This window comes from Sander vitreus, chromosome 11, assembly GCF_031162955.1.
Source record: "Sander vitreus isolate 19-12246 chromosome 11, sanVit1, whole genome shotgun sequence".
Taxonomy (NCBI): Eukaryota; Metazoa; Chordata; class Actinopteri; order Perciformes; family Percidae; genus Sander; species Sander vitreus.
The window spans coordinates 16,045,481-16,070,253 of NC_135865.1; the positions used below are offsets into that span (position 1 = coordinate 16,045,481).

Sequence of the window (24,773 nt, forward strand, 5' to 3'; positions counted from 1 at the left end):
GCGAGACTATCCTGGTTTCACTACGAATATAAAACGGACTTCAGCTCGGTCACGTTACTGGACTGTTTCCGCTTGGCCAGAACTGAGATCATATGAAAACAGAAATGGAAATAGAAACTTACAGCGGCAGTGCTCGGTAAGCCTGACAACCATAGGTAAGGTTACCTTGTTTAAATGATGAGTATAGTTACAGCATTACATGGCACTACACATTTTCTTATCTGGCTTTCTGGCCTCAAAGGTGTAGCTTACACCTTTAGCTCAGATTTCAGATCAGTGGGGTGTAACGTTCAAGTTGTTGCAAAGTGCATTGGCTGCTTATGCTAAGGTAACTCTTAGAATCTGATCATTAAATATGAATAACCTATCCAATTAATTCTTCTGTTAACTCTCAGCAAGTTTCAAAATGCACCCCTACTCCTGTGACACCTTTGTGGCTCTGCCCCCCTCCACTGAGAGACAACGCGTCATCTTTGGGAAAAACTCCGACAGGCCTTGTGATGAAGTCCAGGAGGTGGTGTATTTTCCTGCCAGGGACTATGGTGCAGGGGAGAAGGTTGAGGTAGGTGTCACAGACAGCTTGTTATTTACCTCCAACCATCAATTTCCCACATTGTGACTGCTCCTTGGTGAAAGTGCCACTGGATAACCATTAACAGTGTTTTGCCCCCTGTGTCTTCTTCCTCTTGTGAACAGTGCACATACATAGAGATTGAGCAAGTTGCCCATACTTATGCAGTTGTGTTGAGCAAACCAGCATGGCTATGGGGCGCAGAAATGGGTGCAAATGAGCATCAAGTGTGTATTGGAAATGAAGCAGTGTGGGGCAGAGAGAGTGCCGATGATGACGAAGCTCTTCTCGGCATGGATCTTGTCAGGTAAAGCCCCTGTAAAAAGCAATTGTTTGTATTTCCAAGCTTCTGTTACTCGCCAAATTAAAGTGCAAAGAGAAGTTTAATGATATAGTATCAACCAGAAACAAGTATATATTTTGTGTTGTCATGTCAGAATACATTTGTGAGAAACACTAAAAGATAAAGCAAAACAAAAATGGGTGACTCTACAATTTTCCAGGATTGGACTTGAGAGAGCCGATACAGCTGAGAAAGCTGTGGATGTTATTACTGAGCTGCTGGAGAAATATGGCCAGGGAGGATCTTGCATGGAGGATGAGTGTAGCTTCACCTACCACAACAGCTTCCTCATCTCAGACAGGAAGGAGGTGTGGCTGCTGGAAACATCAGGGAAGCACTGGGCAGCAGAGAGAGTGGAAGGTAATCAGAAAAAGAATACTATGAATAGGTGCCCGTTTAAAATACAAGGCAATGAAATGTACCTGAGGAAGTCTGAAAACACATTACAATTGGAGTCTGCCAGATTATTCTTTAATGAATATGGATATATTGGTATCTGTTTATATGTCGGCTGAGATTGCAGTACAAAAATGGCAAGGATACAGTCAGGTCCATAAATATTGGGACATCGACACAATTCTAATCTTTTTGGCTCTATACACCACCACAATGGAGTTGAAATGAAACGAACAAGATGTGCTTTAACTGCAGACTTTCAGCTTTAATTTGAGGGTATTTACATCCAAATCAGGTGAACGGTGTAGGAATTACAACAGTTTGTATATGTGCCTCCCACTTTCTAAGGGACCAAAAGTAATGGGACAATTGGCTGCTCAGCTGTTCCATGGCTAGGTGTGTGTTATTCCCTCATTATCCCATTTACAAGGAGCAGATAAAAGGTCCAGAGTTCATTTCAAGTGTGCTATTTGCATTTGGAATCTGTTGCTGTCAACTTTCAATATGAGATCCAAAGAGCTGTCACTATCAGTGAAGCAAGCCATCATTAGGCTAAAAAAATATAAACAAACCCATCAGAGAGATAGCAAAAACATTAGGTGTGGCCAAATCAACTGTTTGGAACATTCTTAAAAAGAAAGAACGCACCGGTGAGCTCAGCAACACCAAAAGACCTGGAAGACCACGGAAAACAACTGTGGTGGATGACCGAAGAATACTTTCCCTGGTGAAGAAAACACCCTTCACAACAGTTGGCCAGATCAAGAACAATCTCCAGGAGGTAGGTGTATGTGTGTCAAAGTCAACAATCAAGAGAAGACTTCACCAGAGTGAATATAGAGGGTTCACTACAAGATGTAAACCATTGGTGAGCCTCAAAAACAGGAAGGCCAGATTAGAGTTTGCCAAACAACATCTAAAAAAGCCTTCACATTTCTGGAACAACATCCTATGGACAGATGAGTCAAAGATCAACTTGTACCAGAGTGATGGGAAGAGAAGAGTATGGAGAAGGAAAGGAACTGCTCATGATCCAAAGCATATCACCTCATCAGTGAAGTATGGTGGTGGTAGTGTCATGGCGTGGGCATGTATGGCTGCCAATGGAACTGATTCTCTTGTATTTATTGATGATGTGACTGCTGACAAAAGCAGCAGGATGAATTCTGAAGTGTTTCGGGCAATATTATCTGCTCATATTCAGCCAAATGCTTCAGAACTCATTGGACGGCGCTCAGTGCAGATGGACAATGACCCGAAGCATACTGCGAAAGCAACCAAAGAGTTTTTTTAAGGGAAAGAAGTGGAATGTTATGCAATGGCCAAGTCAATCACCTGACCTGAATCTGATTGAGCATGCATTTCACTTGCTGAAGACAAAACTGAAGGGAAAATGCCCCAAGAACAAGCAGGAACTGAAGACAGTTGCAGTAGAGGCCTGGCAGAGCATCACCAGGGATGAAACCCAGCGTCTGGTGATGTCTATGCGTTCCAGACTTCAGGCTGTAATTGAATGCAAAGGATTTGCAACCAAGTATTAAAAAGTGAAAGTTTGATTTATGATTGTTAATCTGTCCCATTACTTTTGGTCCCTTAAAAAGTGGGAGGCACATATACAAACTGTTGTAATTCCTACACCGTTCACCTGATTTGGATGTAAATACCCTCAAATTAAAGCTGAAAGTCTGCAGTTAAAGCACATCTTGTTCATTTCATTTCAACTCCATTGTGGTGGTGTCTAGAGCCAAAAAGATTAGAATTGTGTCGATGTCCCAATATTTATGGACCTGACTGTATGTTTGAGGTTGTTTAAAAACCAGTGTAACCATTATATAGCTTGTCCACCAGAGAGCGCTGGGAAGTTAATTTTTCAACTGTAAAATTTCCCACTCAGTACAATATTATGGTTACAGTCATTAATATAATCTCTGGTACATTTTTAATCGTTATTTGAAACAATAGAAGTAACCTTTTAAACGTTTGTATGACCCTTATATTTTTTTAGTCTATGGTATAACCTGAGTCTTATTGCTAACTAGTTTGCATTAATATTCAATATTCTTAGTCCAATTTGTAATGTTTCAATGACCAAACAATATCATACATAGTGTAACTCAAACAATGTATAATGGCGAATTACTACATTTTACTGATAAGCTTAATTAGTTGAAATCCACAACCTACAGTAAAAATATTGTTTACCACTTAAGCTCAACATACACTGCATGACTATGGACACTTGAATTTTCAACTTGTATTAGATAACATGTAAATCCTAAAAAACGATGTCAACACATTACACTGCAGTCAAATAAAGGTAAGTTTTAATATTCGTGGCGAATCATCTCATTTAACACTTCTCTAGGTGGATATCGCAACATCTCAAACCAGTATGGCATAACGACTAAGATAGACAAGGAGCATCCAAAAATGAGGGACTATGCACGAAGCCAGGGCTGGTGGGATGGAGAGACCCAGTTCAACTTTGCCACGGTCTACTCCTTTACAACTACAGCCAGAATCGAAGCCTCTGGGAGCCGATACTGTGAGGGGAAGAAGTTGCTGGATAAGAGCAACGGTTAGTAATGCACACTTCACTGTGGAGAATTGACACACAGGAAGCAAAAGTTACACGACTTCTACCACTCTTTATGCATGTGTTGATTTTATTTACTGAAGGTCACATCACTGCTGAGACGATGATGGATATCCTGAGGGATAAAGACAGTGGCATCAACATGGAAGGCATGTTCATGACAACAGGAAGTATGGTGTCTGTGATACCCACGGATCCTGCTCTGCCAGGGGTTCACTATTTTACAGCAACTCCAGACCCTGAAAGGTACAGCACTTGATCTAACTTCAGCAGCTGATAAAGCATCCTTTGAATTCATTTTGCCAGCAGTTAATGATGATTTAAGACATTGTTTTGCACAACAGGTCTGTATTCAAACCCTTCGTCTTTGTGAAGAACGTTAATGAGCTGAAGGAGACGTCTTCTCCCAGTTACGGTCCAGATGACCCTGTGAAGAAGAAACCCCGCTTCCAGAGCAAGCCTGACCGCAAACATGAGTTGTTTGTCAAACATGAACTTGTGGTTGCCATCACTGAATCCTACAAGGTTTAACTACTGGATTTAATTTGGGACTGCAATTTATCTAAATTTGTAAATTTACTTTGTCTGCTGAAAATGTACTTACAAATTGTTTGTTTTTTTGTCTTTAGGATAGAGGAAAGAAGATCACAGAAAGCATGAGGCAGCTGGAGAAAGAAAAGATGACCCAGATGGAGGAGATTCTTTCACATGGCATTGAGGAACCAGATTTTTTGGCAAATCTGTTCTCAAGCTCTGTTCGAGAGGAGATGGCAGTGTACGGAAAAAGCTGAAACCACAAAACAGGTCTCCAGGGTGACAGTAGCAGTATATGCTTCTGCATTTTACCTTTTAGTCAGGTATAAGTACAGACACACTTGTATAATAAAGCGGATCACAGCTGAATAGTAGTTAACATCATTGTATTAAAAAACATAAGGCAGCCCAGGATACATATGTTGATGTACAATATGGAATCAAATGTTGACTTTTATGTATTTAATCATATACAGGAAGGAACAAATTCATTATGTGAGACATGATTTGAGGGTTCGGTAATAACATTTTTTTTTTTTTAATTAAAGACAATTTTTACACTAGTTTTCTCAACATGATTGAGTTAATAATAAACCCTTGCTACACAAAATATAATTTAGTATTTTATTTATATTTCTATACCTGAGAGAATAAATGAATTACAGCAGCTCATACATTCCCAACTTCCAATGTGAACACTTTCAAGTAAATGCATGCATTAATGCCATCTGAGTTCTGACACTCATTTCATATGGTTATCATCACTTATTAAAAATGATAACCTTTTCATTTTGAAGTGGCAGTTTGCTTTTGTCACTTTTAAAAAGTAATAAAACTATTTTAACTTTAACTGAATCAGAAGTTAGACTGACTACAAACAAACTCTAAAAATGGATGCAGATTTAACCACATCTTCCCTTTTTCTCTTTTGGCAAAGTAGCTTCGGAAGAAGATGATAATGCACTCTGAAGTGTCCAAGTAAATGAAAGAATACATTCAGCAGAAGAGTGGGATATTTTGCCCGCAACTATAGTTTGTTTTATAAGGACAGCTCTTTGTGCATGGTCGCTCCCAAAATGACACATTAAACAACTGAGTCCTAAGTGCATATATTGACTGCATAAAAATGCTTTTAAAAAAGCAGCACAATCTTGTTTCACCCTTTAACATTGGTTATACCCGTTGTTATTCTTGAAAATGCATATTAAAAGAAAAAAATCTTGGCTTTAATTTTTGTAGTTTTGGACATCCTTTTCAGTTATGTAAATATTTTACTCACTGCAGATTAAAGGATGGATCATCATCACTACAACCAGGTCAAACAGGGCATTGAAAACAGACAATTTGACATGTAAATAAACTAGCTGAGTACCATATTTATTTGCACTGGCAAATCTTCAAATTCTAATTGTCTACAACAGTCAGTAATCATTTTAAGACTGACTTTTTGATTAAACTCTTGAACTCTACAGTACTAAGTAGTTAGGTTAGGTAGTTGGTATTATTACTGCCATTTCAGGTACTCCCACTAAGTTTTACTGCAAAATAAATGGTTTTGATAAAATGGCTAAACTGGGTTTACTGTACATGTGTGATCATCTGACAGCTAATGTTTCTGTCCTGATTGACTGTTGTAGCAATGTTGCCGCAACTCAGGATCTCAGCAATTATCCTGGTGAGTGAAATGTTAAATGTAAAACTGCAAAAGTAAGACATAGGTGGTTTAAAAAGGGCTAATTCCCTTTAAGACCAACTCTACACAATGCATTATGCTCTGGCCTTTTACATTTGAAAGTTTCAAGTCTGTTGCACTTCTGAACACACCCAACATCATAGTCAGGTGCACTGCGCTACACAATCCTGCATTGTGAAGTGCTGTACTGGATGTGCACAGAGCATAGCAGTGCAATATTTGGCAGCAGAGACTTCCTCCTCAGTCATAGTAATCTAAGCTTGACTGGGCTCGAGCACACACACACACACACACACACATTCTTTTCTCAACAAAAATGCCATTTACCTTTTGGTAAAAAAGAAAATGTGGACTTTGCATCTTATGTCATGAAGCGGTAATAAAGGCGACTGTCTTGGAAGCTGTATTCCTGCTTGATGTGCTGGAGCACACCACCCTGCTCTAACCGTGTCCCGTAGAGTACGGCCTCACCATGGTCCTGAGCCAAGCCCACCTGCTGGAGCCACTCAACAAGTTCACAACCAAGAAAACAGTCCACCATTGTCCTCTTCCCACACCTGAAAGTCAAAACGAACATTAACCCAAGGTCTATTGACTTTTTAAAGGTAGACACAAAAAGTATTGTTGTATATGAACATTTACCAGGACATGTTTCTCCGCACATCAGAGAACATGTTTATTCAAGACATTTCTCATCAACCTCTGACCAGAGCAGCAGTGCGCTCACCTTCTCTTTTTGACGATGTCATGAAAACACTGGTCCTTGTGGTATTTGGTGAACTGGGTGCAGGTCATCCTGATTTCATCAGGTAAATCAGTCTGCTCTTCTTGCTTCTTTCCATACCACAGACTATATAACCTAAACACAGTCACAAAAACTAAATATAAATCCACTGATTGTAGTGTACACATAGTATATACACAGTACACACTGTATGTTGTGTGTTTTAAAAACTCGTTAACCTAGTTTTGTTACGTAAATGTTCTTTACCTCTTCTTAAATGGCAGTATAATCAAATGTTTGTCCAGTCCAAACAGAGCAAAGGACAGAAACCCCTGGTGACAGAAAACATGGCATGACACTGGTGGGACAATAAATGCTCACAATCTTGGTACTACAGTATTTCTAACACCAACCTGTCCATAGTTGGCCACAGCACAGAAGAACTGCAGCTCCAAGTAGAGTCTACCAGGAACCGGGTTCAAGAGCAACCACAAGCAGCTGGACAGGTTCTGTCATAACAGGAATTTAGAGGGATTTTATGTTTGAGATGTAAAACTAGCGAATCCTGTTGACAGAAGTATCCGTTACATAAAAATAAATGAACTGCCTTTAAAAATGCGTGCATTCAGTTTATTCAACATTTTTTAGATTTACAGAAACACACATTTAACCACATGCCACAATATTCATTGGTATTTACTTATGTCTTATTTAACATATTCATTATCTGTTAAGACCAATAAATAATATTCCAAATATAAGAATTAATGGGTTCCTTTGGAGAAGACTTCCACCATTACTGAGTGAGTGAGTTGGAAATTACACGGCTCAGCCATTTGTGTCCGATTTGGTTTGTGATGCACTGAATATAATGATGCAGGCAGTAAGACTGACTTCATGTCACTGTAGAAGTGAAAGGTGGTGGTTTACTCACAGCAAGCAAGCTTACAGACAGAAGCAGACATAAGAGCACATGACGGGTCACTTGTCTATCTGCAACCTGTTGGAGCTCCTCCACTTGGACAAGCAGGCAGTCTGTGGACTCGCAGCGATTCCCACACTGACCTGAGGGTGGGAGCAGATTTGAAATACTGAATCTTATTATAATTGCAAGGAAAAGCTGTTAATTCTTCGATGATTATGGTTGTTCTGTGCTAGTGCATATTAAATTCTCGCAGAATGAAAATGAATGTATTTTGCTTTATCAATACAAGACCTGTGAGTGTGAGCGGTGGTGTGTTGTTCATATTTGTGCTGATGATCATGTCAGGCATGGGCTGGGGTGGTGCACAGTCACATAGGAGGCACGCTGATAACAAAGTGATAAAAGAGAGAGTGATTATTTACCATATTTATACAATATCCTCCCAGTTCACACTGGAGGCAGAAAGTGAATACAATATATAAGTAATACAAGAGTAATATCATAATAAAGCTGAGAGTAATACTAGTGCATGCAGTTTCACATTTCATTGGCTGGTATCAAAATATCTTGAATGTCTTGAGTCAACTGAAATGTTTTAATGCAACTTCATATGTGACCAGAGCCAACGTCCCTTTGTGATTTGAGTATTTTATTTTATCCGCTCCTACTGTATTCTATTTACCACTGACTTTACTTTTATTAATTTATTTACAGTACTTGTTGCAATGAAAAGTTAAAATCGTGATATACTGTAACAACCTAGTGTCCTACAAACCACATTCATATAATGAATAAGTGTTTCTCTTCAACACTTGCAGAACTGGTTTGTATATTTTTGTAATAAAAGACCAATGAATCGAACAACTCCCTTCTTAACATCTCCTTTTAAAGTAATAGACTTAAGCCATGGAGGTCCAAGTCATGTATTTCTACAGCATCATTTGTGAGAGATGATGTGTTCAGTGTTGCATTGTTCACTTTAAATAACTAACTAAACTTATCAGGAACTTCAGATATGATGTTTCATTGAGATATTTACATCCACAAGGTTTAGTTCCTACTTCTTTCAGTGTTTACTTTGTGATTTTGTAACTGCAAAGGCCCTTTTATACTTATGCAATTGAAAATGATCTGTGTGGGGGGGACGGGGACATCAGACAGAAGTTACATTGCATACGTGGCAGTTTGCTGTTGACAATTTGTAGATAAGGGTTAGTCTTGACTTTGGCCTTTCCTTTCAACTAGGGCTTTGACAACTGACAAACCACTTTAGATGTTAAAACTTTTATATTAATTACCAAACTGTTGTACTTGGCAACCTGGTATTTATTCAGTGCCATCAAGATTACATGAATAAAAGTCTCAGTTAAATGGTCTCCATAAGAGAAAGTACCTTTGTTGAGATCCCCTGATGGGGTGACTGGCTCAAACAGAGTCTGGTTTTCTGGCTCAACCTCAGTCACAAGATCCTCTGCAGCGTTTTCCTCTTGAATTTGGTCATTCTGGGCCCAACTTCCTCTATTGAGACACACAAGAGAGCTTCCTCCCAGCAGTATACTGAGGGCAACTACAACTGTGGTGCAGATCATCTGTCAAAGAACGCGCATACAGACTTTTAAGTAATTCTCTGCGGGTTGAAAAACTTTTCTAAAATGGCCGAAAACAGGAATGACTTCAACTTATGCTGTTACCTGTGGTTTGCCGTAAAAGTATGCTGAGTCAATCGTGTCAGGCATTTTTTCCCCAGAGATTAGCAACACAGCAGTTACTAAGACTGGAACCCTGTTAATATAGAGAAAACATTAACAACAACAACAACAACACTGACAGTATCAAAATGTAAAACTAAAACCAGCTCAACAAAACCAAATTGCAGATTCAATTTGCAGGAATTAAAAAAGTATGTTTAATCATTTACATTAAGTAAGGCTTCATTACCGCTGTAAAAATCACCCTCAGTATTCTTGATTTTAGCTTTCTAAACTGTCCGACATGTGACTGCTATTTTAGGGCAGGTATTCTGGTTGTGGATATCTATCTATATACGTTTTAGTGGACCAAACAAACTAGCTTAGTTTCATTTCTGTGACCAGGATCCTTTAAAGTGACTCACCCCCAGCCAGCAATGACAAACAGGCTTGGTGAAACTTTCACATCCTCAAAACTTTTCATGAGCACAAGAGAAAGTGCTATTAAACCTAAAACGACAAAATACACATTACAGAATTAGCAATCAAACTTCAGATTTCAGAGCTCACCAAGATAAATGAATGTAGTGTAATGTGAGGTTAATGTGGGTGTTGTGCATACATAACATACCTGGCCAAACATAAGTACTGTAGAGTGAGGTACATAATAATGTGAACGTCAGGACCCGCCCGATGAAGTTGTCTTCTTTCACCACAAAGTTCCACAGGATCATCCCAAAACAAGTTAGAAACTAGAGACCATACCATAACAAATACAGGCATTTACTCATGTGAAGTTACACTTAACGGTAGATGGCTTGTCAATTTAATTAATGGATAATAAAATCAATTTAGAGAGTATGTGCAAGTGTGATCACCTGTGCCAAGAAAAGGTTGATTGTAAACATGTGAGGTAGCCTCTTGAATTTCTTACTTAAAAACATGACAGTAATTGTCCACAACTGTCAGAGAAAAACATTTTTTTTAGACTTTTGCACAGATGCTAAATACAACTAATAGTAAATATTGTTGGCTGGTTATTCCATTTAAAAGCAAAGGAAAGGTGAAATTATTCACATATTTAAGAAACACTAAAGATTAACAATTAAAGTATAAGATACTGCAGAATACAAACACACGCGAAAATGTTTCATCACTACAAAGGTTATTCAATGTTTTCAGAAATGAAAAAAGATACACTGAAAGTGGAAATGAATGAGGAAGTAGGTCCATATGTCAGTAAAGCATCTGTTTGGCCACACATCCTCTAAATCACTGAGCCTTTTAATGTTAACTTGCCTCAGTGGTTTAAACTCGGCCATATTTTCGTATTTTCTTTTCATTTTACATTGAACAGGAGATGTGTAATATCAATAGAGAAGTGTGGCGTGTTATGGATGTAACTAACTAAAATCCTGGCAGGCCAAACTGCTTTCAGTTATGAAGAGGAACATGCTGTAACAAATGCTTTATGAAGCATGACTTCACTGACATCAGTTTCCACATACTGAGATAAAACATAATAAAGAAGGGACCAGCTGATAAAATCAATTATAAAACATAAGTCAACAACAAGTTTACATATGTCACACTTAAGTGTCAACTCACCAGTGCAACTAAGCTCACTATGCTTATGTTAAAGCTGACATTTTGCAGTGAATTCATCAAAAGCTGAGGGTCCATCCAGCGCATTGTAAGTAACCAGGCAGAAACATACATTATTGGAGCTGAGAGAAAAGTGCTGATCACCATCCCAGAGGTTACCTGTTAGGAAGCAGAATAAAAAATGGTGAGTTACAAAGAAATCAGTTCAGTATCATGAATGGCAGATAGGAGGTTGGCAGGTAGATGTAGGCAACTCACAACTTCTAGCTCCGCGTTATAATAGACAGCATAGATGGCCACACTTGGTGCGGTGGGAAACACTCCATAAAGAAAGGCATAATTAGAGAGGCTTGAGTGGTTCAAAGTGCTGGTGTTGCTATTGTCCAACAGATCCACCATGTCCTTACAAATCAGCGGCATCAGCAACCTGAAAGTCAAATCAAAAGACTGGTGTCACAAACCATTGTTTGAGGGGTTAGTTAAAACTACACTGAAAAATGCAGTGCTACTAAAATATTTACATACACTAGCTATTATCTTGCTAAGCACTCCTGAGACCTCTTAACATGTCATCCATTTGGTAAAAGGCTTGTGGTCTGAGAAAGGTTTGAGTCACCCAAACCATCAACACAAAACAACATGTTTGGAGCACTTTACAAAGCTCTAACCTGCTGACTCTCTACACTCCTAGAACATGTCTCATTATAAAGAGGTCATCTGATAACACTTAACCACCACGTTTACAAAATTAACATCAGGTACAGTAAAGTTGTTCGTTTTTTCCACTCACAGTTTTGCTGTGATGAGTAATATCAGTGTCACTACTGTGGATCTGGTTAATTTCCCTAACTGTCCCACCATGGACAGACCCAAGTAGAACAGAGCTGCTCCCCCGAAAGAGTTGGCCAAGCCATCCACAAATTCAGCCATGAAGGGAGGAATGGTCTGGTGCAGTGCAAAATGGGCGATAATGCCGATGACAACCATGAACACTATAGGGTTCTTCAGGACCTGTAAAACTACAAGTCCCATGATCAGGAGTTTTCTCTGCTGGCGGTTTCCCTGATTCTTCCACTTCTGGATTTCGCAGAAGGCAAAGCCAATTGGATTTAGAAGCATCAGGGACACAGGTGCAACCAGGTAGATGTACTGGAGGTACTCTGGGTATGTGCTCTGGTAAAGGGCCTCAACTGTGGATAAACAGGATGACAAATGACTCCATATTAAAGCCTGCTTGGCACATCTGACTTGTTGGAGCATGCAGCACAAAAGCAGTTAAAGGTGAAGTCTGCACTTCTGTAGAAAGATAGTTATATATTATACATACAATAATATTATAAATAATATATTATTTGAACTCAACATTCAAAACACAAATATACCCCTACTAAATAAACTTTTCTGTAAAAGCAGGAGTCTCAGACTTTCAAAATGAAGCAAAACAATAACTTGAAAATTCCTGGAAAAGGAATGAATACTGGAACTGAAGTTTCAGTCACTGCAGTGGAAGCTAAACAAAGGAAACTTCTTTGAAATGTCACCACTGTGAAAAAAATGTCTTGGGAGCAAGTTGATGCTGCTATAAATTCTGCCACACTTAAATGAAGATCCACGGCTGAAATTAACATCCACTCTATTTGAAATTTGAATAATTGGCAGTTATTCAATCATGCTTAAATGGGTTTCTTTATTTTATTGATAACAGCATGACTATTAGAAGCCTAAGCGACCATTAATGCACAGTAACATTACATTTTTTTCCCTCAAAATTTGACAATTGGGCCAGTTTTGTTTCATGTACACCTTTCCATTTCAACTACAGCTAGCTGAGAATAAACATGGTCAGAGATGTGTTTATATTTCTTCAAATGTATGTGAGTACAAAATAATGAATCCCACTTTGTTTATAAACTATTACATTCTCAGTATAGGAACTTTTTTTTTTGCATGAAGGCAATGTTAATAAGGGAGGGCACATAAAGCAGTGATATACAATTATGTTTGCTGAGGTAGTTTACAGTGTAACACCTGGATAATTATAATTTTGCTTTGATGGATCGGCAAACATTAGGGCAGCATGATTACAGTTGTTGCAGCATTGAATGAAAAGCACTGTGGGCTGTAGGCCTAGCTAAAGGTATTATACTTACCAATGGGATATCCCAAGGCAAAGTCATTGCTTTGGGTGGCAAATATGGAGAAAAGCCCAGCCTTACTATAGCGGCTCTCAGGACTGGCAACTATCAGCGTGAGGACGCAGACAATGAAAAACACAGACACTTTGGCAATGAGGATGCTCCATAGGAATGGCCAGATGACATTACCAAAGTCCAACAGTACCATGTTCTTGAACAACAGCGCTGGGAGGGCAAACTTGGACACAAAATTCCCCAATCCTTTGGCCTGGGTGGACGTGATGATGTTTGCCCTCCCTGCGACGTATCCACATAATATTATCCCAAAGCACTCCAAGAGAGCCGGTAAGAGCTTGTCAATAGACATGCTGGATGAGAGAGCAGAAGAGTCCGGGTCTTCCTCCTCATATGAAAAGTTGAAGTTGGTGGTTCTGTCCGTTTCCTCCATCATGTTGTTGATGATCCTCCCTCCAGTGTCACCTGTCATGCCTGGTTTGCAGTCATGTTAAAGTCCTGTTCGGCACTGCCAGATACTAAAAGATGGGAATAAGCTACAGTCAAAATAGGAGTTAAAGTGGTTAACGTTAGCCGTTACAGCCGCTGAACGGGCTGGTGCAAAGATAATCAGATAACCGTTAGTTAGTTTACCGAAACAGCCCCATATGACTTACTCCTTTACGATTGTAAAGCGAAGTGTTACCATAGAGCCGACAAGCATTTCAATGTCTCATGTTTCAATTAAAGTTGCTCACCTCTGACTGCAGTTGTGCCTCCTCATGTAGCTACGAAATGTCAATAAAATTTCAGCAGGAGTTACCATTTGCCAGCTAACTTTAGCTAACGTTTAGCTAGCTAGTTGGCGAACCGAGACTCACGGTGGAGTCAAAAAATACTACGTGGAGTTAAAAACTATAAAGTCCACTGTTAGAAAACTGTCCGCATAATTCTGGACTAGCTAACGTTAGCTATTTAATTATATGTCTTGTTACATAGGTATTAATGCTAGTTTAGTTCCCACACAGCAACTTCGTTATCCCTGATTTGACAACAACGATTTAACCAATCACATTATCCAGAGGGGGAGAGGGGCGGGGCTAACTCCACCTACGTACCCAGCAGTGCAATAAAAATGTTTTGAGTACTCTCATTGGAATGTACGGGGCTTCCCGCCGAACACCTGTATCCAGTTCTCTTAATATATCCATGTTTGGACCTTTAACTGTCTATGATTTGGACACATACAGTATAGTAATCAGGGTTCAAAATTAACTTTTTCGTCCACCAGCTGAATGGCTATTCAATGTTCAAATCTACCAGCCACTTGCATATTTTACCAGCATTTGGCTAGTAGATGGTGCTAATTTGGAACCCTGATAGTAATTATACTGAATTAAACTGGGCAGTAAGTTTTTGAAAATTCATTATTTCAATTATTATGTATTTGAATTCATATGTCATACCATTATTGTTAAATAGTTTATATTTTTTGTACTTATTTATTTCATACAAACTTAAATTATTATTTGCACAAAAATGCAGCATGTTTTTGGCAGGTGTACATGTGTTATGATATTGTTGAAAAACAGTAAGGTTCCCTTATGTTTAAGGGGTGGCACAAATTGTCAGGGAAACTGACTGAAATGCTCATCACAGAATGAAGAGTCACACATGTAAAAACTGCCAACAAAAAGTCAGTTGGAAACAGGTCATGGGTCAATGTCACCCCCCCTGTACACCCCCACCTACACATCCACCCAAGTTTTTTTTAATCCTTTGTAGTTTTAATGTTTTATTTATTCAGTTAAAGCTGCAGTAATCAATATCTTAATGTTAACAATGTATCATATGACTGTATAATTGAAAAATAATTTAGACAATTTATGAGATAGTACCTGATAATTACGAGATCTTTTCTCGTAATTGATAAGTTAATGCAATGCGCTGCCGTAGTAATGTGACAGCGGTTATTTAGGAAAAACTTAACTGAAATCCACAACTTAACTGTTTTGGTTCTGTCTCATCAGGGTCATTGCTTCATGTCTGCTGGATTTGTGAATAGACAACTCTAAACATGTGTTGAGCTTATAATGCAAGGTAACATCTGCATTTGTTTTTGAATGTCAAATAAATGGTTGACAGGAAAATAAACACATGCAGTGAGAAACAGTGGTGAACACTCCATAAAGAAAAGCAATAATTGGAAAGGCGAAGGTGCTTTAGAAAGGTTGTGTTTCTATTGTCCAACAGATCACTTACAAATCAGGGGCAAGTGTAAAAGTATCATCCGCCAAAAGTCCAGACTCCATATCAGAGTTAATGTGTGATTGTATGGTACCTACGTATTCAAATTTCTACTTTTCCACCTTCAAATTAATGAAATATTTAAAAATGTGCAACATAACTGGTCAGTTTGCCAAAGTTACAAGTCATAAGGATTCTAATATACAGTAAGGACACTGAGCAAGACTGCACTTCAATCACCCTGAAAAACAGACAAAACCCCTTTTATTTAGTTGTTCCCTATAAATATGTCAAGGAAAAGTTTTCTTTTGAATGAATTCAACATTTCAATTGCACACATATATTCCGTAAAAAAAGAAAAGCAACACTGCTATGTCATAAAATATACTGAAGATATACTGTACTACTGTATACAACGTGATCCTTTACACAAATAGGACCAAAACACCAAAGAGCAAACAGAGACAGGTAATATACACTGTGAATGCTGCAAGGCAACTGTAGGCACTGTAGCCTACAGCTTCAAAAGTAAAGGTCATACATTTTACATTGAGCAACAAACGTGTCATCTGAGAAATAAAACCAGCAAAACATAAGGTGCCCGCCCTTAGAGCATGCTCAGCTCAATTAGACGGCCTGCAAACACACCTAATGTGCCGATGAGACAGACAGCCATGAACACACACAGCAGAATATGATCCAACACCATGGCCACAAACTTCCACTCTTCAGCAGCCTGGAAAGAGAAGATGCACAATGTGTCACTACACAAAAGCAAGACTCATTAAATAACCATACTAGTGACACTTTCTGTGTAAGAAAGATTACATTGTTGGATTCCTCATCTGATTTCATGGTTTCTGCGATGTACTTGACTCCTTCAATGGCACTGCGGACATCAGGGTTCTTGGTGATGGGTGACTGGTAGTGAACAGAAGAGGTCTGGTTGCCAGAGATGTCTGAGATATCAAAATCAGCACCATAGATACTAGATTTAATCTTATTTTCCTTCCCTGGGCGTTTCATTGTTGAGAAGAACATGATGTTGGGAATGGTTTCAATAAAAACCTGTCATAGAACGACAAAATATATGCACCATGTCAAGGATTATACAACATGAAAGCAGTTGGATTAAATAAAAAATAAAGATGTTTTGTCTGATACCACTAGATGGCAATATGATACAGAGAAAACTGTAAGGATTGTTCTCCAAAGCTTGGGAATAGGACTGATTAATTTCTAGTAATTCAGCTCTACAATCAAAACAATATATGTCATTATTGTTTCTCCTCTGCTTATGTGCTCACCTTGCGAACCCAGTCCGGCATTGTGTGAGTGCTCGGGGAGCGGTGGTGGGTGTTGATGACAATGACAGTGATGATGATGGAGGCAATGACGAAGACCATGGTGAAGAGCATGTACTTCCCAATGAGTGGTACAGCGCTGGAGGTAGAGGGGATCAGCTCCACAATGACCAGCAGGAACACAGTCAGAGACAGTAAGACGGAGATGCTTAGAGTCATCTTCTCACCTGGGAGACATAAAATGACATCTTCATTGCTTCTATACCGGCTTTTTAATTGATCGATTAGAAGGGTAGGATGAATCTAATGGGATCGTGAGATTAGTAACAGAATTGGAAAGCAGAAAAAAAAAATTACAAAACAATCTCAACTCAAGATCCATTTAGTAACACATAATCTTCATCAGCAGATGGATTTGAGTATGTGAGATTATCAAAAGCTTTAAACAGCTAGGTCCTTGATATCAACTTAATTAAACTCAGAAAAAAAACTATTTTTTTGCTACACAATATCTTATTCACTTATTTATTAAGACCTTCCTCTAATTTTTGCCTTTTTTCTTGTTAATTTCTGAATAATACATCTTGAGGACTCAAATCATTCAAATAATCATAAAAAATAATTAAAAATAAATAGTTCTTCAGGTGAACTGGTCACAACTGATAAACATGAAACCAAGGATGATGGGTCACAAATCAGCATTGCTTAATTTTGAGGGGTCACAAAGCATAATTCTAATTGAACATAGATGTAGTTAGGACACGTCGTGTTTTCAGTAAGATAATTAAGATAACTAAAAACATTCTGTGTTATTTAAACACATCTTTACTTTAAAGGACACATTGAAATAACCCTGAAATTGGAGTGGAAAATGTGGAGCAACCGTAATACACTGCCACAAGGGAGAGCTGTTGCTATGATTAAGTAGTTCTAGCCATCCAATCAGGATTCCACCTCTACTAGGCTATATACACAATAACACAACAACACAATATGCACTGTTCACCCACACCAGCAAATCACATTTAAAGAGTGAGAGTTGTTGTTTCTAAACCCAACTATATTACAAGTAAACAGATTCTGACACCGTTTCACAAGTAAAAAGTAAGACATGTTTTTGTTGCTCAGTTATGCCAAAGAGAGCATATTTTAGCACCAGCCTCTCCTCTACACTTTCCTGTCAGCAGCCATATCAGAAACTGGGATCAAGTGATGTATTATACATTAAAGCAAAGGTCTGCTTTCAGACATGACAGCACAGAGGGACCCTGGGTAATGAGGCAGACCTACACACTGGGAACACGGCCAGATGTGCACACAAGCAGTGCAGGTACTGCAGCAGCCGATGTAGCACCTCAGAATTAGGAACACGGATTTGGCTAACACAATGTAAGTTATTATATCATATCTATGTTTTCATATCATATCATGAAAACAGAGCTAATTACTTTTGACAAAGTAAATCAGACCTTTGATTGACATTTACTATCATAAACATAAACACAAACATACATAGAAATAGTTTACATTTTGTGATATAAGCTTATTTGATTTCCTTTTGAGAGTTGAAAGAGAAGTTTGAGAGAAAAAAATACCTCTGTCTGTGGGTTAAACATGAAACAACAGCCAGGAAACAATTAGCTTAGCTTAGCCCAAAGAGTGGAAACAGGGGGAAACAGCTAGCCTGGCTCCTACCAAAGACAACAAAATGCTCAGACCAGCACCTCGAAAGCTCACTAATTAAAACTAAATCTAATTTCTTATCTGGATACAGTGATTTCCTGGAGTCTTGTCGTCACCAAGAATGTGCCAGACGGTGCGCCAATTGGGCTTTAAAGGCGCTGATAGGCAGCTAGGGAAACAGTTAGCCTGGCTGTGTTCAAAGGTAAAAATCTGCTAAGCCTCAGTAACTGCAAAGAATTACTAATAAGGGAAGAAGTTCCACTCTCTCGATACTTCCGGCTTCTGAACTGGTTGCAGTTCCACTCTGTTTCCATATAGGGGGCGCTACAATCAAATTTGAGATTTGTCAACAGCAATCAGGCGAAAGAGACAAATTTAGCCGTCTAGCTCCATAGAGTCCCATTAATTTTGCACTCGCCTGCGAAACCCCCAGTGGAACTCTGGTGGAACTGCAACCAAATTTGGTACAATCGGGCTAAATAGGGAGTGAAATGGCTCTCCGTAGACCGGCTCTGGTAACTAGCATGTTTGTACTTGTTTGTTTAATCCATACAGAAACGGAAATGTAAAAACATCATGATACAGTTTTATGGAGGATTTTGTGCCAGACTTTGGTGGGAGCAGTGACTGCTGAGTCCCATTAAACCAGTTTTTCCCAACTGTTTTTGGACAGATTAAACAAAATAAATATAACATGTTAATTAGTGAGCTTGTTGGACTGAGCCAGGCTAGCTGTTTCCCCCTGATTGCCAGTCTTTGTGCTAAGCTAAGCTAACTGCCTCCTGGCTGAAGCTTTATATTTCACAGACAAATATGACAGTGGTATCAATCTTCTTATTGAAAATCAGAAAAATGCAACTTTGTGCTGATGTTTCTTTTATGTCATAATGCCACTATGCTATTAACTGATACTTAGTGTTATGCAGTGAAAAGGAACAATGTGGAATCAGTGTCAGCATACCAGAGTCTGTAGGAAGATAGAAGACAAGGCCAGTCAAGAAGGAGAAGAGCATGCAGGGGATGATGACGTTGACGATGAAGTACAGTGGGAGCCGCAGCATGAGGAAGTGGTAGGTGATGTCCAGGTAAGGTGTGTCCGGGCAGCAAGCGTAGTACACCCAGTGCTTCCAGCCGCGGAAATCCTTCATCACCCACTCTCCACTTTCCATAAAGTTACTCAGATCAGGGCGGTCACTGTCCTGGTAAGAACCAACGATGATTTCATTCAAATTCTTTATATATTTCTATTATTATATATTGTTCTCTGAATTGTGTTAGTTAGAAAGTGTGTAAACTGTGTTTAGGTTGTATTTCTACAGCTGAGTATACAGAATCTGTTCTATATAATGTGGTTTTAGAGTGGGTTGTGATGTTATGTTGCAAAGTTTGTTAGTATCCTGTTGACCTGGGGAAGACTGCTTATTCTTTATAAAAAAAAGGAGAATACTGCCCAATGGTGCCCTGATGAAGGCTTATTTGCCAAAACACATCAACATTAGAATTAAGATGGTAAACTGTGTATCCTAGTTATTAAGCAATAAAGAGGTGTTAAAGATGTTGTTCAGAAGGACTTGTAGTATTTGTTCTAATAAATTTCGACAGTCAAGAATCATATAAAGTCATTACTGCGATTTACACCATTTGTAGGGCATATTGTAAAATACGATGACATTTTGGGAAATACATTTATTTGCTCTCTTGCCGAGAGTTAGATGACAATATCGCCACTCTCATGTCTGTATGGCATGAAGCTACAGCCAGGAGACAGTTAGCTTAGCTTAGCATGAAGCCTGAAGGCAGCGGGGAACAGCAGGCCTGGCACGATCCAAAGGTACAAGCTCACTAAGTAATACGTTATATCTCTTTTAAACAGTTTTGTTTTTACGGGACTCAAGGAAGTCACTGCTCCCAGCCAAGAAATAGTCTGGAACAACCCCCCAACCCCCATAAAAACATAATATGTAGGAGTTTTTTCCCTTCGGATTCTGTACTGATGAAACAAGCAATATATTATATGCTAATTATTGAGCTTTAGAGGTCCTGGTAGGCAGATTTTTACCTTTGGATAGAGCAAAGCTAGCTGTTTCTCCCTAATGCTAATGCTAAGCTAAGCTAACTGGCTGCTGGCTGTAGCCTTATATTATATAAACAGATATGAGAGTGGTATCGATCTTCTCATCTAAATCTCAGCGGGGAAAAAAAAACTGCATTTCCCAAAAATGTAGAACTATTCCTTTATAGAAATGGTCTGAATGGAATTACAGGATTGACGACGACCAAGTTTCCATCGTAGGTCCAGGTACCCAGCTTCATACTGCAGTTCTGGAGGTCAAAGGGGAAATGCAGCACAATGATTTCACAGTAGCTCTTGAAGATGGCAGGTGGGTTCCATGTGATCATTCCTGTGTACTCCAGCAGCACTTTGGTCTCATGAACGATGGCAAAGTCTCCGTCAGCACTGGGGGCACACAAACACAGGCATTATCAACATGAGAGATAATAGGTTAAATGTCAACGCAGGGGGCCATCAGGGCCTGAAGATGGGTCCATGCTGCTGTCACACCCCAGCCAAACAGTGCTCCGCTTGGCACAAATTGTTGTGGCAGTGGAGCAGGTTGTCAGGGAAAAAAGCAGTGTGTCAGATGCAGCATATGGTGGGAGGAGGGGGGACCTGCAATACAGAGTCCAGATTTAGCCTAATGAAATCTAAGCTTTTGCACGCTGCATACAGGAGTATAGAAAAATGTGATTCAAAACATCCCTGATAGGTGTGTTAATTGTTACTAGAGGTCTGTATGCTCTAGGTCACGTATCACTAATTGTAATTAACAAAAAAGGGTTTATAAAATAATAAAAGAGGGACATGACATGGATCAAATATAGCCTGGTAACATACTTGTTGTAGAGAACCAGATCAGGCCGCCAAATGTCAGTAGAGGGAACTCTGATCTTTTTGATGCCACCGTAATCCTCTGGGTTCCACTGCAAGTTCACATCTTTCCATTGCTGAAAAAAATCCAGACATCCAGAACAAAAGACAGTATATAGTATGTAATAACATTTTAAATGTTAATAGTGTTTTCAAACATTTGTATATATAATTATATTTCTTGGCAGCATTATTTGTTTTTTTCACATTTTAGATATTTATAGTTTGTAGCTAGAGGCATGATGATGTATTTTTGCCAATCCCTTTCGTACTGGTTTTTATTTGTATACATTATTGAGGCTTTCTGTAATATGATGGTGTGTTCAAAGTCTTTTTTTATGAATTCACAACACAAACCAACATGTATCAAACCTGTTTCAGTCGCACGTTGCTGCTGACGATCTGGTTGACCTCATCCTGTGAATCCAGATAAATGTGTTTAGACAGTTGATGACAGTGAATCTTAATACAGATGGGGTGATGTGGTATGTGACATGAGACCTCACCACACTGATGAGCTGGATGAGCTGAAGGCCCACAGTAACAACCACCGAGTCCTTGAAGTGATTGACAGGACGGACAACCTTATTGTAGCCAGTGAAGAGGGTTTTGACCAGACGTGTTTCATCAGAGGAGGCCCAGGCGGCACCTAAAATAAAAAACACACCACACAGGCTCATTGATGTTATCGAAGGCATTTCAACGGTGAAATATGTCTTTCTTTACTCCTCACGCTGCCTCTTGAGTGTGTTGGATAATGATCATGTTGTGCCAAAGTAGAATATCGCTTTAAGAACATCTGATACTTGAGCAAGGCTTGACTTTAGATGAGTTCATTTAACATGAGTTAAAAATAGATGGTGTATACTATAGGTGTAAGGTGTTGGTGAATATGTGCATGTACTATGTTGTTTTTTTAAGTAGACTGAAAAGGCCCACTTTTACTTGGTGTGTTTAAAGTGTGCATTGAGTAAAGCTGGTCATTAAATACATACATTTTGGTGATTTAAAAAAAGTCTATATGTTAATTTGTTAAAGGTTTTGAACAAAGTTTCCAGGCTATATAGCAGAGAATATCATGAGGGAATTTCATTCAAGCACATGTTCTGAGACCTGTAGGCCTGTAGAGTAAATGTATGTATTTGCATATATGTATTTGGGCTCTAAATTTGGTAATACTGCACTCAAACATGCGATGGCGCCCCTGTAAGGTTGTTAACAGAGATGTTCTTATGCTTTTTCCGCTACATATCCGTCACAAGCCAAAGCAGGATCCCCTGTCATTTTTCAGCTGACCTTGAAACAAAGGTCATTTTACAGCAACATGTTGTTTGAATGGTTGAATGATTCTCCAGACATACAACTCAGTAAACTAAGGAATCGCTTGATTATGCAGGTGACTTCATGTGGTGACAGACCAACAAAAGGTTAAAAAGCAAAATGAAAACAGCACACATGCCCTTGTCAATCAAAGAGCCGCTTTGCACAGAAATCAAATTTGCTCATTAGTTTTGTTATTTGAATTGGATCAGCTTTCACCCACTACAGAGCAGTTTCAATAAACATAATTAATGTAAACAGGGTTTAGTAATCGTTTTTATGGACTCCAACTTTCTTTAACTTCATTATTAATTAAAAACTAAAGTAGACAGACATTTATTTCCACAGGTAACCAACACACATTCTTAAGTTCTTACCTGCTAGAATGACTAGATAAAAAATGAAAAATACAGTATTCATTCTTGCCAATAAATCCAAAAACCAAGATCCAACTTCAACACGCTGCCCGTTGACCACTTGAGAATTAAGAAAGGTTTGACCCGCCTAAAACATTCTTTCAGCACTGCCAAATGACTTACTGTACAAGCTCCAAGCTCTCCACTGGCAGCCTTGTTGTTGTCTGAAAGCGAATGTGAGTGACTGGCTGTCAATGCTTGTCATTTGAGAGCACCACATTCTTTGTCATCTGTTATGAGATCAACATGCCAGAGTAATCCACCACTGAAATATCCCATCGTGAACTTGGCCACACACAACCTTGAGGTGAGAAGAGCACATGCTTGCTGCTGCTTTTTTGATAAACTATCATTGCTGTCTTTAAATCTGCATATACAGGTCTATATAATAATGTGTAGCCCCTTGAAAACACACATTGAGTAATGATTTTACATGTATAGTATAGTCTATATCGGCTTGTTCCAAGGAAAGCTTTCTACTCTATGAATGTGATGTGTTGGTTGTGATCATTTTAGTTTGGGTGACATGTGACATTCATTTGATTTTAGAGCTTTGGATTTTGACTATAAATAAATTAGAAAGCTTTGTCATGTGTTTGACCTATTTAACTAAATCTGTTCTTTCTGTTCTTTGTTTTGGTAGCCAGGCCGGCCGCCTGTGCATTTAGTGCATCTGAGGTCCTACCTTTGAAACTATGAGCTAAGCCCCTGTTGCCATTGTTAGCACTGTTAGCACTGTTTGGACCATTGGCGCCACTAGGTGCTGCCATTTTGGCTCAGCACCCTCCATGTCATATACAGCACCTTTAACTATCTGGCATGCAAAAAATCAACAAAACCCCAGAGCATTGCTTGTCTATATATATAAAATATACAATATGAGACGTAAATGTTTATATGCATATCTGTGAATTGTTTATGCATATTTATAAAAGGTTCCCTTGAACATTAATTCCTAAACCTTGAAATTATGCTTAAGGCAAATATAATTAAATACTTTAACTAACCTTAATAAGAGTTTTAGTGAAGGTAAAACATTTGTTTTGAGTAATGCTAATTAATACATGGTTACTCTGACTAACATATCTGCTTACATCAACATGTTAATGTGTTTTAAACAATTTATCAAATGTTAATATACTGCAGTGTTTCTGTTTAGTAATGTAGTTAGCCTTTCAATGTGGATGATAAAGCTTTGTTTTATTTATTTTGAAAGGATTCTCATAGTGTCTCTCATGTCCAGTTGCCGCTAAAAATTCATTATATTATAATCTTAGATTATTCAGATTTATATTCAGATGTTAAAACAGCCTGGTGTGTTTCCTGGGGGCCAGGTGTTACACCCAATTTTCCCTCTTTTGCTCTGCACCACCCCACCCTGTTGGGCCCGTGATGGGTCAGGCAACTCAATTTCCTTACATCCCGAATGCGTTCAATCAGCCAGTCACTCAACTGCCCTCCTCATTCATCTCACTTAGGGACAAATGACCATTTTGGCAATGTTTGAATTAAGAGAGATTTGTCTCAACCCACCCCCTCTCTATCTCCAATCAGTCAGGCCACCTGAATTTACACCAAAAGCACTGATTTGGCTTTCTTCAAGTCTGTCATGTAACACAGGACAAGCCAGCATTGTATCTGCCCAGTCGACCTGTAGTCCCAGGCGTTTT

The 24,773-nt window shown here is 38.9% G+C and overlaps 3 protein-coding genes across 6 annotated transcripts; 1 reads left to right on the forward strand and 2 right to left on the reverse strand.

Annotated features, from left to right (window-relative positions):
* The first annotated feature begins 46 nt into the window (after nt 1-46).
* scrn3 (secernin 3) lies at nt 47-5,003 on the forward strand. 2 transcript variants are annotated; one of them, XM_078261903.1, is made up of 8 exons: nt 47-155; nt 396-562; nt 697-878; nt 1,075-1,274; nt 3,676-3,888; nt 3,990-4,152; nt 4,251-4,431; nt 4,536-5,003. In XM_078261903.1, the coding sequence occupies exons 2-8, from the start codon at nt 407-409 to the stop codon at nt 4,695-4,697; spliced, it is 1,257 nt and encodes a 418-aa protein (XP_078118029.1). In that variant the 5' UTR covers nt 47-155; nt 396-406; the 3' UTR covers nt 4,698-5,003. The 2 variants fall into 2 exon arrangements, with proteins under 2 accessions (XP_078118029.1, XP_078118030.1); XM_078261904.1 differs by having other exon boundaries at nt 61-136.
* Nucleotides 4,810-14,271, reverse strand: gpr155a (G protein-coupled receptor 155a). Of its 2 annotated transcripts, none has more exons than XM_078261901.1 (16): nt 13,963-14,271; nt 13,226-13,743; nt 11,866-12,265; nt 11,334-11,502; nt 11,079-11,234; nt 10,349-10,432; nt 10,102-10,222; nt 9,896-9,980; nt 9,474-9,564; nt 9,176-9,371; nt 8,074-8,166; nt 7,792-7,922; nt 7,271-7,366; nt 7,125-7,189; nt 6,861-6,992; nt 4,810-6,690 (listed from the first exon to the last, which is right to left on the reverse strand). In XM_078261901.1, the coding sequence occupies exons 2-16, from the start codon at nt 13,695-13,697 to the stop codon at nt 6,495-6,497; spliced, it is 2,487 nt and encodes an 828-aa protein (XP_078118027.1). In that variant the 5' UTR covers nt 13,698-13,743; nt 13,963-14,271; the 3' UTR covers nt 4,810-6,494. The 2 variants fall into 2 exon arrangements, with proteins under 2 accessions (XP_078118027.1, XP_078118028.1); XM_078261902.1 differs by having other exon boundaries at nt 13,226-13,761.
* A 1,427-nt stretch (nt 14,272-15,698) lies between these two features.
* LOC144525255 (acetylcholine receptor subunit alpha-like) lies at nt 15,699-23,313 on the reverse strand. Of its 2 annotated transcripts, none has more exons than XM_078261909.1 (9): nt 23,227-23,313; nt 21,874-22,016; nt 21,740-21,784; nt 21,335-21,444; nt 20,701-20,896; nt 19,400-19,637; nt 16,759-16,982; nt 16,280-16,519; nt 15,699-16,187 (listed from the first exon to the last, which is right to left on the reverse strand). In XM_078261909.1, the coding sequence occupies exons 1-9, from the start codon at nt 23,306-23,308 to the stop codon at nt 16,059-16,061; spliced, it is 1,407 nt and encodes a 468-aa protein (XP_078118035.1). In that variant the 5' UTR covers nt 23,309-23,313; the 3' UTR covers nt 15,699-16,058. The 2 variants fall into 2 exon arrangements, with proteins under 2 accessions (XP_078118035.1, XP_078118036.1); XM_078261910.1 differs by having other exon boundaries at nt 23,065-23,288.
* Nucleotides 23,314-24,773: the final 1,460 nt, after the last annotated feature.